At 38.8% G+C, this 18,599-nt stretch overlaps 1 protein-coding gene across 8 annotated transcripts in view; it reads right to left on the minus strand.

Moving 5' to 3' along the window:
* The window catches only part of KIAA0753 (KIAA0753 ortholog), a 64,405-nt gene that overhangs the window by 26,429 nt on the left and 19,377 nt on the right, over window positions 1-18,599 (minus strand). For all 8 annotated transcript variants that reach the window (XM_059669008.1, XM_059669009.1, XM_059669007.1 and 5 more), the window contains exons 7-10: window positions 16,055-16,265; window positions 4,444-4,676; window positions 2,701-2,867; window positions 905-1,024 (exon numbers count right to left, since the gene is read on the minus strand). In XM_059669008.1, coding sequence (XP_059524991.1) covers window positions 905-1,024; window positions 2,701-2,867; window positions 4,444-4,676; window positions 16,055-16,265 — 731 coding nt within the window. The remainder of the gene's footprint in view (window positions 1-904; window positions 1,025-2,700; window positions 2,868-4,443; window positions 4,677-16,054; window positions 16,266-18,599) is intronic.

Below are 18,599 nucleotides of genomic sequence, written 5' to 3' on the forward strand. Positions count from 1 at the left end.
TTTTGCCCTTTTTTAAGTCTCCATAGCGCTCACCACTATACAGTATACAAAACAAGCACCTGGCAGCCAACTAACACACATATAACTTTTTAAAAATATTTCATTAAATGTACATTTTATTTATGCATTTACAAATATTCTTGTTGGACAAAGTCCAAAGGTGCCACCAAACTGTCAAAGAAGTCCACGGCACAAGCAAGCTTAAAGGCTCACTGATAATCATGACCCCTCGCTGGAGCCCTCTTGTCCTGGCTTCCTCATCTTACCTTGCTCTGTTCTTCCTTCCTGTTTGATGCTCTTCCACTGGTTCCCCTTCCTATTCCTGCTCCCGGGGAGCTAGCCCAAAGCTCAATCCTTGACCCACAACTAAATTCTGTTTCCCACTTCTTCCCTGTAAATATCACCTACCTGCCTGCCTAATTCAAACACTGCCTCAAAGATGACACCCAACTCTACCTCTCCTAACCTTTCTTCCTCCAACTTCTATCCTAGATCTTAAACACCCTGCTGTGCTGAGCAACCAGAGTAACACACCATCCAGGGCAGACTGCCTGGGTTCAAATCCCAGCTTTGGTCACTGACTAAAAGTGTGACCATGGGTAACTGACTGAAGGTGTCTTGCTTCATTTGAAAAATGGGAGTGATAACCACAGTACCTCCTTTATAGGGTTATAATGATTCAGAGCTAACACATGTAAAGCACTTGACACTCATATAATTTCTGAATGAATTAAATAAGGAATAAAAAAGGGATTCACTGTCTAAGCTGAATAGTTTGACAGAAAATGTTAATAATTTACATTTTAAATAACCACTTTATACACGGGAAGAGGAGAAAGTTCGTTTAGAATCTATGTGAAAGGGGCCCTTACTCTGTCAAAGATTTGAAAACACCAGCACAAACCTAACTGCTTCGTGCTCAACAGCACCTCCCGGCTGGCTTTCCTCTTGAGCACTTTCCTGCTCCACAGACTGCTCTTTCGTGGCGTCTTTGGGGCTAGGTTTCACCTTCAGCCACGCAGCACTGCAAGAAATGGAAAGTAAATCTCTGCAACCCTTCCCTCCACAGCCAATGGCTCACTGCAAGGTGACACTCAAAGAAGATAAAGCATTTAGGAACAGTGATCTCCAGCACGGGGCCCTAACGGGGAACTGAATGTGAACAAGGGTGAGATCCCCCAGGACTCAGGCTCAGTATCAAGAGAGAAGTCCTCCTTTTGCTCCAAAGAAGCAATCACTATTTTATTTTGTTAACCCTCACCGAGGGTATTTTCTCCACGGATTTCCAGAGAGAGTGGAAAGGGGGCAGGAGGGGAGAGAGAAAAAACCATCAACTTGAGAGAGACGCATTGATTGGTTGTCTCCTGCACATGCCCTGGGCTAGGGATCGACCTGCAGCCCAGTTACGTGCCCTTGACTGGGAATCAAACCCGCGACCCTTCACTGTGGGGAGCCAACGCTCTAACCACTGACCACCACCACTCATGGCCAATCACTATTTTAAATAGGGGGGGAAAAGTCAATTATAGAATAATGGGTAAAGTTCAACAAAAACCTGTAATAATATATAGACTTGGGTCACTAATTTCATTCCATATTATGAAGCAACCCTTTACCTTTATAGGCCTAATACAGCACTTTGAGCCTGGAGGCCTTATTATCCACTCCCCTCCCTACCCGCCACACATACACTCAGCTGCAATATAAACTTCGGCTAATTGATGTTTACCAACTGAATTCACATCTCTATACTAAAATATATATATAAGACAGACTTTAGAGGAGAGAAATAAAAATGAAAGAAGCACATCAAGCAATCAGAAGACCTGTTATGAGTCCCAGCTCTGCTATATAAGGAAGACAGTATATTCTCTAGACAGTGCTTCTTCACCTTTAAAGTGAGAGTTGATGGATAAGCAGAACCATTCATTTAGAATCATTCAATCTTAAGGGAAATCCATTCTACCAGGCTTCTTAGCCTGTCTTTTGCCAGCCCCCAAAAGGCAGGCCCCTTCAGTCACCGAACCTCTCACTCGTTTGCTCTCCACATTACTGCTTTTTGCTACCTTCCTTTTACTGTCCTACCTCCTGTACTTCCCATTGTGCCTTCAAGAACTACTGTCCCATGGTAAACAAGTTCCCCTCTAACCAACTCCACAAAGACTGCTTCCACCTAACTGGACCCCGATGCCCCTGGAGGACAATACCTTCTCTCTAGCTCCGTGGAATGAGGTGACACAGCAATAATGTCAGCATTATCCCAACTGTCCCCTGCAGTCAGACAGTGTCTGTGAGATTGTTATGGTTTTGTAAGTCATAATTATCTGGAACTAGAATCACTTTAAAATATTCACTCATCCATCCAGCAAAGACGTACTGAATTCCTGCTAAGATTTACTAAGTGTCAGGCACTGTGCTAGGCATTGAACATTCAGCTACAGGGGAGGCACAGTTCCTGGCCTCAAGTAACTAGAAGGTATTAGGTGGAAGAGATGAGTGAGGAAAGTTGATGAGCCTCCATACAATGACACATGTCCACAAGGTGTTGGGGTGGCCCATGGAGCCTACACTACCCATCGTCAGGTAGGAAAAGCTTCTTAATGGGAACTAAGGCTGCTGCTTTATTTGCGCTGAACAATGGGTCATCTTTTGGAGGAAAAGTAGTCACATACCCAAACGGTCCCTTGAAGATTTACATACCATTTAGGAGACGCCTGTGGGGACGTGGGGTTTGGAGGTATCCAAGGAGCCCTAGTGTCTTTCAGAGGCTGTTGGTTGATTTTTAATCTGGACGAAACTGTTGTCTGATGCAACCTGCTTTTGCCCTGAGATTGGGTTGGTCTACTTTTTTCAGCTTTGTGAAGTCCCTGTAAGAGAGAAATATGAATTATCAAACCAAAGGGATGTCAAAGGAACTCTGACTTACTGAAGCTACAAGTGCCCCCATGCTATTCATGCATCCATTCAGCAAAGATCTAGCTGGGAAGCACTGAGGTGGAAATTTGGGGGAGGGTGTAAATGACACAGAAACAATGTTGGTAAGGGAGGAGGGGAGATGCAAAACTGGAATCCACAGCTTTGCCATCTTTTGATATATGTTTTCATAATTAAACAAACCAAAAAAAGGGGGTTAAACTGTAAAACATGCTTGGTTAACTTCTCTGAGCCTCAGGTTTCTCGTCTGTAAAATGGGAGATAATGTCTTTTTTTGTTTGTTCTATCTTCATTGTTAAAAGTATTACAGATGTCCTCCTTTTCCCCCCACTGACCCCTTCTAGCCCATCCCCCACCCCACACGAATGCCTGTGTCCATGGGATATACACATCTGCATATAAATTATCTGGCTGATCTCTTCCCACCCACCCCTACCTTCCTGCTGCAATTCATCAGCCTGTTCCATGTTTCTATGTCGCTGGATCTATTTTGTTCATCAGTTTATTTTGTTCTTTAGATTCACATATGAGTGAGATCATATGATAGCTGTCTTTCTCCAACTGGCTTAAGGAATTTATTGACTGTAGCAAAAATATACTTAGGGCAGTGAAACAAGGAAGGGCATAGAAGCAGATCATTTCTTTGCAAGTTTCTAGAAGGTTAAATGAGCTAATATAAGAAGAGTATGACGACCAAAGTAGAAAGGCTTGTTCATCTACACAGAATGATTCAGGCTGTTACCACCTTACAGAAAAGGAGGTGTCTCTGTCATCTCACAGGCTCAGTTCTGCCTTCCCAACGACCCCCAGAGAGTATGACTGGAAAGGAATAGTCGATTCAAATCCATGATCCGTCGGTAACTGGTGGTAACTGCTCATTCCTTTTCCTGCGGCCACCAGATAATAATACAGGTTTGCTACAGAAGATTCTGGACAGCACCATTAAATGGTAGGCACCACATTAAGAATATTTAGACTATGAGGGTGTCTTCTGGCCACTCCCCACTGGTAGGGCCTTAAGTTAAATTTTAACGAGAAGCTTAAAATATAATCTAGTTTCAAGCCAGCTGGCTTCCAAAGCCATATTAAAAAGAACTCACCCTAGGATGCCTTTAATACTGAGTAGTTCTTATTTACCAATATCTATCTTTAGCAGGAACCAAATCTTAATCTCCTCAAAGTTCACACTTCCAAATCAAAAACAGAAAAACCTGAATGGTAAAATAGCCTGTCTGATTAGGACCTTGGTATCAAGTAAGTTAGGATATTAGCAAACCAGGGCAAGAGAGAATATCCTGTCCGAGCAACAATATTAAAAATTGCTATTTTGGGTAAAAAATAAAAACAACCTAGAGCTCAGCTAAGTCAGCTTATTTTAGGTAGTTGGACTCAAGGGCTCTGGCATTTAATGTCTAAGAACTCAAATCCTGGCTCCACCTTACCAGCCCTTGTGAGGCTGGACAGTGTGAGGTGAATTCAATGGGCCAAAAGAAAGGAGTGATTTCATACTTGCTGGGATCTGGCCGGTGCCAGAGCATCTCTCCTCCTGCCCGGCACGTTGTCAGTCACAGGCCTCTTCCCCGCTGCTTTTGTTTTTGCCGGGGCCAATGCCTCTTCTTTGAAGCTTGCGTTTTGGTCTAGAATAGTCAGAGCCTCTTCTGGAAGGATATCCGCATCTAATGCCTCCAGCTCACTCTCCAACCTCGGGGTCCTCGGAAGCTCTACATCAGGGGGATACTTATCTATATGGAGATTTGGAAAGGACAAACTGAGGGACAAGGTATTCAAATCAAGTGGGAGAGAATGATTATCTATAGACAGGTCTGCTCCTTGTTGCCAATGTTACTCCTCCGCCTATGACTCCTACTGCACTTCTACAAGCCGGAACCCTGCCATGGTTGACGCCCTGAATTTTACCTCCCACATTTACTCATTCACCTGGTCCCTTTGTCCCTAATTCTAAAATATCTCCTACTTATCTCTGCCCTTCCTCCCCTTCTGCCACTACCCAAGGTCAGGCTTGCAATACCTTGTGACTGTAGTGACAGCATCTCCTAAGTAACCCCTTTTTACCTTCAATCACACCTTCACCTGGCTACCAAAATTGTTTTTTCTAACACGTAAATATATTGCCCTGGCCAGTGTGGCCCAGGCTGCGGGTTTGATCCCCAGTCGGGGCACATGCAGAGGCAACCAATCAATGTTCTCTCTCACATGGATGTTTCTCTCTCTCTTTTTCAATCTTCCCCGCTCTCTAAAATCAGTAAGCATATCCTGGGGTGAGGATTAAAAATAGAAAAAGTAAATATTTAAATGTCACTTGTTGAAATCTTTGATGGCTCCTAATTTGATACAGAATAGAGTCTGAACTCCATACATGACATACACCTTGCAACTGGAAAGGAAATAAAACTGCCTTTTTTGAGGATAAGATAATGGTTTCTATATAGAAAATCAAGAGTATCTACAGGCAAACAATTACAACTAACAAGTTTTCTATATAAAAGAAGAAAAACATACAAAAACCAGTATCATTCCCACATTTCAAAATAATATGAGAAAATATAACAGAAATAAATACTATTAACTTTAGCAACAAAAACTATAAGGCACTTAGGAAGAAAACTAAGAAAAGATATACAACACTTTTACCAAAAAAAAATTAAAGGTATTTTTTGCCCTAGCTGGTTTGGCTCAGTGGATAGAGCATCAGCCTGTGGACTGAAGAGTCCTGGGTTCGATTCCAGTCAAGGGCACATGCCTGGGTTGCGGGCTCAATCTCCAGTAGGGGGCATGCAGGAGGCAGCTGATCAGTGATTTTCTCTCATCACTGATGTTTCTATCTTTCTCTCTCCCTCTCCCTTCCTCTCTGAAATCAATAAAAATATTTTTTAAAAAATTAAAGGTATTTTTAAAGGATGTGAAAAAAGATGATAGGAATAAATTATTTTCATGAATGGAAAGAATACTGTAAAGATGTCAATTCTCCCCAAAGTAATCTATAATTTTCAATGCAAATCCAATTAAAATTCCAACAGATTTTTTTGCGGGGATCTAACCAGGCTGACCCCAATATTCTTATGAAGAGGAAAATCCCAAGATAGTCCAAATAATTGTGAAGCACAATAACAAAGTGTGGAGTGGGGAAGGAGTGGGTGGCTTATTCCACTAGAGATGCAGTGTTCATGATAAAGCTGTAATAATCAAGGCAGTGTGGGAGTGAAGCAGGGTCAGGCAGAAACCAATGAGCAACATGGCTATGGCAAAGGCAACATGAGCATCAGTGAATATGAACTGTGCTCAGTAGTGCTAAGACTATCCATGTCCACAGGTAACAAAATGAAACAGGATCCTTGCCTCACACTGAACAACACTTAAGTCCTAAATGGAACAAAGGCCTAATGTAAAAGGAAAACTTTACAGCTTTTAGAAGAAAATATAGGAAGAATATGATTATGATATCAGTACAGAAAAGGCTTTCTTAAACTCAAATATAATATTAAGATATTTAAATTTAATTATACTAAGCTACAATTTCCTTTTGACAAAAACACACCATAAAGTTAACAGATAAGTTAGAGTGTGGAAGTAGAGATCTGTAATGCAAATAATTAACATAGGATAAATATGCAGAATATATAAAGAACATCCACAAATCTATAAGAAAAATTAGCAATCCTATAGAGAAATAGACTAAGGATAGAAACTAGCAATATATAGAAAAAGCTTAACTGTCAATAAAAACATGAAAATATGGTGACTGGGAATCAGAGAAATCCAAATTAAAACAATGAGGTACCATTTCATGCTCCAAGTGCCTAACTATGTGTCAGACACTGGGCTGGTCATAAAGAACACAATGGCAAACAGACATGATACTTCTCCTGAAGGGAAAAGGCTGGCAAAGGCAGATGCTACATTAGTTCCAACTGCCTGACAATGAAGAGAATATCACATTATAGTGAATAAATGTCTAATAATAATGCAGCATTCATGTTAGAGGTAGTACAATAAGCTACTAAATAAATCAAATGAAAACCGAACTGACATATAACTTTCAAATCAGTAGAGGAAACACAATGAAACAAGGAAATCTTTATTAATGTAATCAATTACAACAAAGTTGGGGGGGGGGGGGAAGCTTTGACAAGTAAAAAACATAAAATAAAATTAAAAAGTTCAAATGCATCATTAGTCAGTAAATGTAAGTAGGTTAAATATAGAACTGTACAAACTATTTACAAGCAACTTTCTTAAAATAAAACATCAAAGGAATATGGAACATAAAGGAATAAAAAATGTTATTCTAAGTAAATGCCAAACAAGTCAGGTAGATGAAACAAAACAGAACAGAATCCAAAGTGAATAACATTAAAGAAGACAAAGAGAAATATTTACTAATAATAACATATAAAATCCACCAAAAAGATTTAACAGCCAGGAACTCTTATGCGTCTAACAGCACAATTTCAAAATATACAAAACAAAAATGAATAAAAATATAAGAAAATAAGAAAGTTTCATGTATCAAGAGACTTTAACATACCTTTTATATCAGTCATTTAAAAATTAGTAAATAAAACCAGAAAATTATACAAAAAAAGAAATATAGATGGAAAAGAGGAAATAATCCAATAGTTTTTATTCATAGATGATATGAATTCTTACACTGGAAAACACAAATAATCTACAGATAAGTTATTAAAAATAAATTAGCTTAGAAATATTGCTAGATACAAGAGCAATACATAAAATCAATTCTATGTCTATATATCAGCAATATACATTAGAAATTAAAATTTAAAAAAGACATCATCTATAAGCGAATTGAAAATAGCAATACCAGGAAATCTAATGAATGCTAAACAAAACCATACACACACATACACACATTCACAGACACACTATAAATTCCTGAGAGCATTTAAAAACAATATAAATAAACCAGGTGCACGGATTTGTGCACCGGTGGGGTCCCTCGGCCTGGCCTGCGGGGGTCAGCCAACCTGCAGTCCTACATCCCCCAAGGGATGTAGTAGTGCTGAAGCGGCAGGCAGCCCGAGCCCAGGCTGGGCCCCACTGCGCCTGCCATTGCCACGGCTCGGTAAGCTCGCTACCGCTCCTCTGCGGTCTCCGCCGCCCGTCCTAGGGCAATCAATACTGGCGCACCCACGACTGAGAAGCGGCAGTGGGCTCATGCCCGGTCAGCCCCAGTGCTGGTCCGATCCTGGTCCCAGTCTGGATGGGGGAGGCGCGCGCAGGGGGAGTGTCCGCGGGAGAGGCTCCCGCTGCTGCAGATACACTTGCAGCCATGAGCCTGGCTCTGGCGCCCATTGGTCAGCTGAGCGGTGCTCCCGCTGTGGGAGCACACTGACCACCAGGGGGCAACTCCTGCATTGAGCATCTGCCCCCTGGTGGTCAGTGCACGTCATAGCTACTGGCCGACCGACTGAATGGTAGACTGGTCGCTTAGGCTTTTATATATACAGATAGAGGGATTATACACTGTTTGTTGATTGGGAAATTCAATATTATAAAGATATCAATTCCTCATCAAAATTCCATTAGGTTGCTTTTTATTTCTGTTTTCAGAGGAACAGGAGGATTGGTGGAAATTGACAAGTTCTGAATCTAAAATTTCTATGGAAATACTAAAGGTCAAGATTAGTCAAGACATTCTGGAAGAACAGATGGCAAAGCTATTCTACTGGGTATCAAGACTTAGAATAATTAAGACAGTGTATAGGAGCATAAGAACCAATATTAGATCAATGGAAGATAACAAGGGGCCAAGAAACTGACCCACACCTATGCAGACAGTTATTTTATGACAAAAGTGGCAGTATATGCCACTTTGGGGGTAAAAATAATTATTTAAACAAATAGTGCTAGCACAATTGGCTATCCATTGGGAAGAAAGTGAAACTTTTTTCTAGGAAATAACAAAAAATGTCTTCTTAATTTGGCACAGAGAAAAGCTTCTTAAACAGGATATAAAAAACAAAAATTCAAGAAAAGATTGCAACATTGGACTATAGTAACATTAAGAATTCTGTTCATCAAAAGACACCACTGCAAAATTTAAAAGCAAGCCATGTCTTATTTCTAAGAAGATATGTACAATCAGATAACTGAGAAAGGTTCCATATGCAGAACACTCCTACGAAGAATTAAAAATCATTAAAAAATAAAGGAGGGAGGAAGAGAAAAAGAGGAAGTGAAAGACACAGAAGGAAAGGGAGGGAGGATTAGGCAAGAGACTTGAACTGGAATTTTTTTTTTTTAATATATATTTTTATTGATTTTTTACAGAGAGGAAGGGAGACAGATAGAGAGCTAGAAACATCGATGAGAGAGAAACATCGACCAGCTGCCTCCTGCACACCTCCTACTGGGGATGTGCCCGCAACCAAGGTACATGCCCTTGACCGGAATCGAACCTGGGACCCTTGAGTCCGCAGGCCGACGCTCTATCCACCGAGCTAAACCAGTTTTGGCATGAACTGGAATTTTAAGACATATAAATGGTCTATAAATATACAAGAAAGTACTCACACAATTACTCATCCAGAAAATGTAAATTAAAATCACAATGACAGCCTTACACACCAATCAGGTGCCTACATTTTTAAAAACTAATAAGTGCTGACAAGACAGGAGACTAGAATATAAAATGATGAAACTACTTTGAAAAAAATCTTTATCTTCTACAGTTGAATAAACATATAACCTACAATGTAACAATCGTATTTACAGGAATATACCCAAGAGAAACACATGTACTAAGAGACAAGAACAGTCATAGTAATTTTCTTTATAATCATCCAAATCTGGAAAGAACTCAATAATTAAAACAACAGCTTTGGTTAGCAGCATGGCCTCTCCCTCATGCACCCAGACCAGCAGAAACAGCCACACTGTGGATCACTTTGTAGCTCTAAATTGGTGGCCCAGGGCTGGTCACAGGCAGTGTTTGACATTGACCTGCAGCAGAGTCCCTCCCAAGAGGCCCACATCAGACCACGAGATCATGACCCAATGACTGCCACAAGGGGCACACCCAAAAGGAGATTTCAGCAGGCTCCAGACCCCCTGGGACAAATTCCATTTCATGGGGTCAGCCTCCCCATAAAACAGCTTGTACACTGTCACTGGGGTCAACCATTAGAGTAAGCCTGAAGGTCAGCCCCACTCACAGATATCTCAACAGCAGTCAAGACTAAATTACAACAAGAAGGCTCACAGAACTCACACAAGGGACACTCCTGGACCACCTAGCTCAGGTGATCAGGTTGCACTGAGACCCACAGCATATCTAGTACATAAGGCCACCATACCAAGACTGGGAGACACAGCAGATCTACCCAACATACAGAAACAAAATGGGGACACAAAGAAACATGCCCCAAATGAAAGAACAGGAAAAAAATCCCCAGAAAACAAACAGTAAATGAAACAAAGGCAAGCAATCTACCAGATACAGAGTACAAAACAATGGCTCTAAGGATGCTCAAGGAACTTAGGGGAAGAATGGATCAACTCAGTGAGAACCTCAACAAAGAGATAGTAAGCATAAAAAGGGACATAGAAACCATAAAAAAGAACCAGTCAGAAATGAAGAATATACTGGAAGGAATAAATAGTAGGTTAGATGAAGCAGAGGATCAAATCAGCAAATTGGAAGACAAGGTAGCAGAAAACATCCAATCAGAGGAGCAAAAACAAATAAATAAATTTTAGAATGAGGACAGCCTAAGGAGCCTCTGGCACAACACCAAATGTAAAACATCCACATCCTAGGGTTACCAGAAAGGGGCGGGCGGGGGGGGGGGGAGAGAGAGAGAGAGAGAGAGAGAGAGAGATCAAGGGATTAAGAACCTATGTGAAGAAATAATGATGGGACATTTCCTTAACCTGGTGAAAGAAAAAGACACACAAGTCCAGAAAGTACAGAGAATCCCAAAAAAGATGAATCCAAAGAGGTCCACACCAAGACACATCATAATTAAAATGCCAAAGGTTAAAGACAAAGAAGAAAAATCTTAAAAGCAGCAAGAGAAAAACAGATACTTACAAGGGAGCTCCCAGAAGACTGTCAGCTGATTTCTTAAAGAAACATTTCATGTCAGAAGGGACTGGCACAAAATATTCAGAGTGATAAAAAGCAAAGACCTAAAACACAGACTACTCTATCCAGCCAGGGTATCATTTATAATTGAAGAAATTAAGAGCTTCCCAGTCAGGAAAAAACTGAAGGAGTTCATTACCACCATACTAGTATTACAATAAATGTTAAAGGGATTTCTTTAAGAAGAAGAAAGAAAAAAGAGGAACATAATTACAAACAATAAAATGGCAATAAATATGTGCCTATCAATAATTACTTTAGATGTAAATGGATTAAATATCCCATTAGAAAAACACAGGGTAGCTAAACGGATAAGAAAACAAGACCCATATATATGCTATCTACGAGAGACCCATGTCAGAATACAAGACACGCACAGACTGAAAGTAAAGGGATGGAAAAAGATATTTAATGCAAATGGAAACAAAAAAATCTGGAACAGCAAAACTTATATCAGACAAAACAGATTTTAAAACAAAGGGTAAAAATGAGACAAAGAAGGCTATTACATAATGATAAAGGGATCCATCTAACAAGAGGATATAACCATTGTAAACACTTACGCACCTAACATAGGAGCACCTACATATATAAAGCAAATACCGATGGACATAAAGGGAGAGACTGACAGTAATATAATCATAGTAGGGGATGTTAACAAAACATTGACATCAGTAAATAGATCTTTCCAGACAAAATCAACAAGGAAAGAGGGACCTTACATGACTCAGGAGACCATATGAATTTAATTGATATTTTCAGAGCCTTTCACCCCAAAGCAGGAGAATATACATTCTTTGCAAGAGTATATGGAGCATTTTCCAGGATAGATATATACAAAACAAGTCACAATAAATTTAAGAAGATTGAAATCATGTCAAGCATTTTCTTCAAACACAAGGGTATCAGAGTAGAAACCAATTACAAGAAAAAACACCTTTAAAAACACACAAACATACTGAGGCTAAATAACATGTTACTAAATAATGAATAGGTTAATAATGAGATCAAGGAAGATTCGAAAGATACCTAAGACAAATGAAAACATGCCGAAACCGGTTTGGCTCAGTGGACAGAGTGTCGGCCTGCGGACTGAAAGGTCCCAGGTTCGATTACGGTCAAGGGCATGTACCTGGGTTGCAGGCACATCCCCAGTGGGAGATGTGCAGGAAGCAGCTGATCGATGTTTCTCTCTCATCGATGTTTCTAACTATCTCTCTCCCTTTCTCTCTGTAAAAAATCAATAAAATATATTTTTAAAAAAAAGAAAATGAAAACATAACAACCCCAAATCTATCAGACACAGAGAAAGCAGTCCTGAGAGGGAAATTCACTGCAATACAGGTGTACCTCAAGAAACAAGAAAAACTTAAAACAAATAATCTAACTTTTACCTATAGGAACTAGAAAAAGAATAGCTCAAAGTGAGTAGAAGGAAGGAAACAATAAAGATCATAGCAAAAATAAAAGAGCCCAAAAATATCAATATGAAAGATCAATAAAACCAAGAGCTATTTCTTTGAAAAGATAAACAAGATTGATAAACCTTTAACCAGACTCAAGAAAAATAGAGGACCCAAATAAGTAAAATTTGAAATGAAAGAGAAGTAACAACTGATACCACAAAAATACAAAGTATTGTAAGAAAATACTATGAACAATTACATGCCAACAAACTGTACAATATGGAAGAAATGGATAAATTCATAGAAACATACAATTTTTCAAAACTGAATCAAGAAGAACAGAAAATTTGAACAGACCAATTACAACCAACAAAATCACAGCAGGAATCAAAAATCGGCTAACAAACAAAAGTCTTAGACCATAGCTTCACATGAGAATTTTACCAATTATTCAAAGAACTAACACTTATCCTTTCTCACAACTATTCCAAAAACTTCGAGAGAAGGGAAGACTCCCAGTGTGGAGGTTCATCAAAAAATTAAAAATGAAACTGCCTTATGACCCAGCAATTCCTCTTCTAGGTTTATTCCAAAGAAATCCAAAACACTAATTCAAAAGAATATATGCACCCCTATGTTCATCATAGTGTTATTTACAATAGCCATGATATGAAAGCAACCCAAGTGCCCATCCGTAAGTGCGTGGGTAAAAAGGGGAGGCACATATCTACAATGGAATATTATTCAGCCATAAAAAAGAATAAAATCTTCAGGTCAGTCAGAGAAAGACAAATATCATATGATTTCACTTATAAGTGAACAAAATAAATGGACAAACTAAATTGAAACAGACTCATATATACAGACAACGGACAGATAGCTGCCAGAAGAGAGGGAGCCAGGGGACTGAGTGAAAAAGGAATAGAGACAAAACAGTCAAGGGGATGTAAAGTACAGCATAAAGAATACAGTCAATAATATTTTAATAACTATGTATGGTGCCATGTGGGTACTGGAAATATTAGAGGGACATTCTGTAAAGTATACGATTATCTAACCACTATGCTGTACACCTGAAACAAATACAAAATAATATTGAATGTAAACTGTAATTTAAAAATAAAATTTTAAAAAGCACCAAAATAGGATCTTAAGGAAAAAGGTACAGAGAACAATGATGTTCATTCAAGTGCTACAATAATTTTTACCCATTAATCTCTAACATAGTATAAACATTAATCAATTGTGCAAGTACAGTCCATGCAATTCTGATTTTTTAAATTTGTGTTGATGATTATAGCAAATAAGCAATAATATTCAATAGAACATATATAAACAGATACATGCTGAAATTAAACATAGTTTACAAAGTAAAAAAAAGGAGAAGCATTCCCACTAAATCTGGGGGGCAAAATAATGTCTACCATTAGAATTATTACTGAATTAAAACCCACTGAAAGCAGAAAGAGAAAAAAGGAAAGGTATAAAAATTTTAAAGAGAAAGGCAAAACTTTATTTGCAGGAGATATCATCTACCTGGAAAAATACAAAAGAGTTAACTAACAAAATCTCATATTTCATCAAATCTAAAACACTAAGTATAAACATCATTATTTTACGCACAATAGCAAATTCTAAAATATTGCCAATTAATTATGATATCACCAAATTTAAGAATGTATCCCAATTTCAGAAATGTTCAAATGTATACCTTATCATAGCAAATTAAAGATTTCAGCCAAGTACCAGACATAAGAGCAATGTACACATCCAACAGCTCTCCTATAAGGAGCAATAACCAATTTCAAAGTTTATAAAAAAAGAAGGTCCCATTCACAAGAGCAATAATAACTGGAAATAAACCTAATAAGGAATTTAGGCATGCATATGTATTCCTATTCAGGAATTCTTGTATGCAGAAAATTATAAAATTCAACTAAAGAGATGGAAAAAGAACATGGATAAATTGATGGGCCAACTTCATATAGTAAAGATGTCATTTTTCCCCTAAATAATCTATGAACTCAATGTAATACTAATCCAGATCCTGACAGCATTTTTCATGGGACTTGACAAGCTCATTTTCAATTCCTCTGAAGATAAGCAATCACCATCAGCAAATTTTTGAAAAAGAAGAAAAAGTTGCCTCATGAAATATTAAAATTTTCTGTAGCAGAAAAGACATCACAAGCAAATTGTAAAAGCAAGTGACTAAGAGAAAATATCTGTAATATATGTATACCATAAAAGGATTAAGATCCTGATTATATAAAGAATTTCTATACATCCATAAGCAAAAGACATAGACCCCAGCAGGAAGATGGCAAAGGATATGAATAGACAAATCACAGAAAAGGAAATAGACATGAAAAGAAACAATAATCTTCCTCACTAGGAATCAGGGAGATACAATATAAAATAGTAAGATACCATTTTCCACTGAGAGACTGGGGAAAAATTTAATTTCATTATATAAAGAACTTGGCAAGGGCCGAAACGGGTTTGGCTCAGTGGATAGAGCATCGGCCTGCAGACTGAAAGGTTCCAGGTTCGATTCCGGTCAAGGGCATGTACCTTGGTTGCGGGCACATCCCCAGTGGGAGGTGTGCAGGAGGCAGCTGATCGGTGTTTCTCTCTCATCGATGTTTCTGACTCTCTGTCTCTCTCCCTTCCTCTCTGTAAAAAAATCAATAAAATATGTTTAAAAAAAAAAAAAAAGAACTTGGCAAGGACATGGGGAAATATATACTGATGATCACTGCTAGTCAAAACATAATTGTATGCCCATTTTCAAGGACAAGTTGCCAATATATGTCTAATTGTGCATACCACATAAGTTAGCAATTCCACTTTCTAGAAATTTACTACTATGTAAGTAGATATACTTATCCTATATAATAAAAGGGTAATATGCAAATCGACAGAACAGCAGAATGACCAGTCGCTATGATGCGCACTGTCCACCAGGGGGCAGACGCTCAATGCAGGAGCTGCCCCCTGGTGGTCAGTGTACTCCCACAGAGGTAGTGCTGCTCAGCCACAAGCCAGGCTGACGGCTGGCAAGAGCAGTGGTGGTGGCAGGAGCCTCTTTCATCTCCGCATCAATTGGACATCCCCAAGGGCTCCTGGACTGCTAAAGGGTGCAGGCCGTGCTAAAGGACCGCCTCACAACACCCCTGCCTCCAGTGCACGAATGTCATGCACCCGGCCTCTAGTATGTATATAAAAAGATACATATATATATATATATATATATATATATATATATATATATATATCTCCAATGTGCATGTGTATATGAATGTATCTATCATCTATCATCGTTAAAATGAAAATTTAAAGTAGGGCTCTACCTTCCAGCTCTGTGGAATTTACTTTGGGTAGCCCAAATGCTATATGTAGGAAAAGGGAATTCTACTTTTCCATGGTCCCCTATGGAAGAATATTCCAGTCTCCAGCCTAGTTCAAGTATACCTATTGAGGACTAGGTTTTAAATCCTAACTTTCCCCTCAATGTAGCAAATGTTACAGTCCAGACAATTCCAAAGAATAAAATACCTTGCAATGAACACTTTAGGACACTTACCAGCAAGAACCTTCTTTGCCACTGAAGGTTGTCTTGTTTCCTTTGGAAATATCTTCTTTGTTACAAAGGGTCTCCTCTCACTCTTTGGCAATGTACTTTGCGATCTCTCTAAGGGCCGTGGGCTATCAACAGGAAATTTGCTGCTAATTTCAGTAAAATTTTTCTTCACCTTTTTTGGTGACAGTTTCTTTTCCAAGAGGGATTCCAAAGCCTGCCATGAAACAGTCAATTATTCTCTTTGTTTATCTCCTAGTGATTAAAAAGTCTGACTTTTAACCACAAGACTGAAAATGAAGACTCCAGAGAAATGTGTTATTAAATGGCTATTTCTAATGATTAAGAAAATACTGTTCAACTTAATTTTAAAACTTTATTATTTAGGACATCAAATTAATAAAAGCAATTCTGCATGTTCTTTTACATGTGAAGCTCACTAAAACCATAGCAAAAAAATAGAGAATATGAGTACTTTTTTTGTTGTTAATCCTCACCTGATGATATTTTTTCCATTGATTTTTATTGAGAGTGAAAGGGAGGGAAGAGAAGGAGAGAGTGAGAGTGACACATCAATTGGTTGCCTCCTACATGCAACCCAAGAAGGAGGGGATCGAACCTGCAACCCAGATATCTGCCCTTAACCAGGAATCGAACCTGTGACCCTTTGGTGTACAGGTCAACACTCTAACCACTGAGCAACTGGCGAGGGCAATATGAGTACTTTTAAAGGCATTCAAGTCCTAAAATTAAGCATTACCACTTTAAATACTAACCATAGTTTTCAGAATATAAACCTACATACTTTTAAAGCATTTTAATTCTCAATAAAAAACTCATAAACTCAAATAATTTTAAGTAGGCAAACACTTCATATACATTTTCATAAACTAAAGGAAACTCTATGAGTCCAGTGGCTCTGGTCACTCATTACCACAATGGTAGATCTGTGTCCCCCTTTCTAACAGAGGCACCTCCTAAAACAAAGTACTCCCTCACTCATGACCAGTAAGGGCCTGGTGTCCATCTGGCGAATACAAATTAAAGACAATTGAAGTAGTCAGGGAGGTTTAGTTCAGATGACAGTAAGGCAATGACAAGGTAAGCTGTGGGATGGTACATCAACAAGAATAAACTGCGTGCACTATGGAATACTTTCAAACGTGGGAGAGATAAACATTGCGTTTAAGAAACATTATGTTAAGGCACTCTTTGCTCAAAATCTGGGAAAGTGACTAGATAAACTCTTGAGATCTTTTCTAGGGTTATAAAGATCTATTCTCTAAATGAAATAATTGTGACCAATAAATGTTTGGGATGGGTAAGTTTAAAAAACATCACATGATTTGATATACTGTCTGAAGGTCCGCATTGGACAATAACCTTCTTGATAGAGAGTTCTAACTACCCAAACATCACCAATGCGTTCACAAACATACGCTGGATAAGGGACTTGTAAAGGTAGAGGAGCCTTAAAGACTGCCACGCTAGGTAATGGTGACACTGGTCTGCCATTAGCCCACCAGGCTCCCCTCTACAGCCCACAGCTCACTGTGTCACACTGACAGACAGGTCGTCCTTTGATTTGTAGATGAAAATATGTGGTGTAGTGGAAATAACAGTGGCATGAAATCAGAAGATAGGAATTTGATTCCCAGCTCTCAAGGGAAGTAATTGTGTCATCTATCTAACCTTAGCTTTTATAAAAATTTTATCTGTAAAATAAGACATACTGCAAATCACAGCACGGCAGTAAAGATAAAATGGCAAAATTATGTGGTAGCACTCTGTGAACTTTGGAGAGCTATCAAGATTTAAGGCCATGTTGTCCTTGTCATCTCTGTGACCAGCAAGAAGAAAGAACACTATTCATTCCTTACTAGTACATGCCAACTGTGATTTCCCGAAGTTTCTAGCCATATCACAAGACTTGAGGCTCTGCTTCTATATATCTTAAAACGTCTTTCCCCACAAATCTCTCTAGATTACATGCTAATATTCTAATTAAAGCACCAATTTAAGATTGCTTTACTGTTTTCCTTTTCTATGCTAATAAGTTCTTTATTAAATGGCAGAGCCAGGAAATGGAAAATTCTTTTTAATCAATGGACCTGGTTAAGGGTTTTTATATGTTCTAGATTCAAATAACCAATTCTCAAAGAAGTGAAATACAATATAATAGACTAGACCAGCAGTCGCCAACCAGTGGTCTGCCAACCACTGGTGGTCCGTGAGATCTGAAAGGTTGGCGACTGCTGGACTAGACTATAAAAACAATAAAATAAAAATGAAGCCCAGCCTAGCTGGTTTTTCTCAGTGGATAGAGTGTCAGCCTGCGGACTGACGGGACTTGAGTTCGATTCTGGTCAAGGGCACATGCCTAGGTTGCAGGCTCAATCCCCAGTAGAAATGTGCAGGAGGCAGCCTATCAATGATTCTCTCTTATCATTGACGTTTCTCTCTCTCTCTCCCCCTCCCTTCCTCTGTGAAATCAGTAACAATATATTTAAAAAAGAAAAGAAAAAGTTCCTATTTCTAGTTTAAAAAAAAA

This window comes from Myotis daubentonii, chromosome 16 (genome assembly GCF_963259705.1).
Source record: "Myotis daubentonii chromosome 16, mMyoDau2.1, whole genome shotgun sequence".
NCBI lineage: Eukaryota > Metazoa > Chordata > Mammalia > Chiroptera > Vespertilionidae > Myotis > Myotis daubentonii.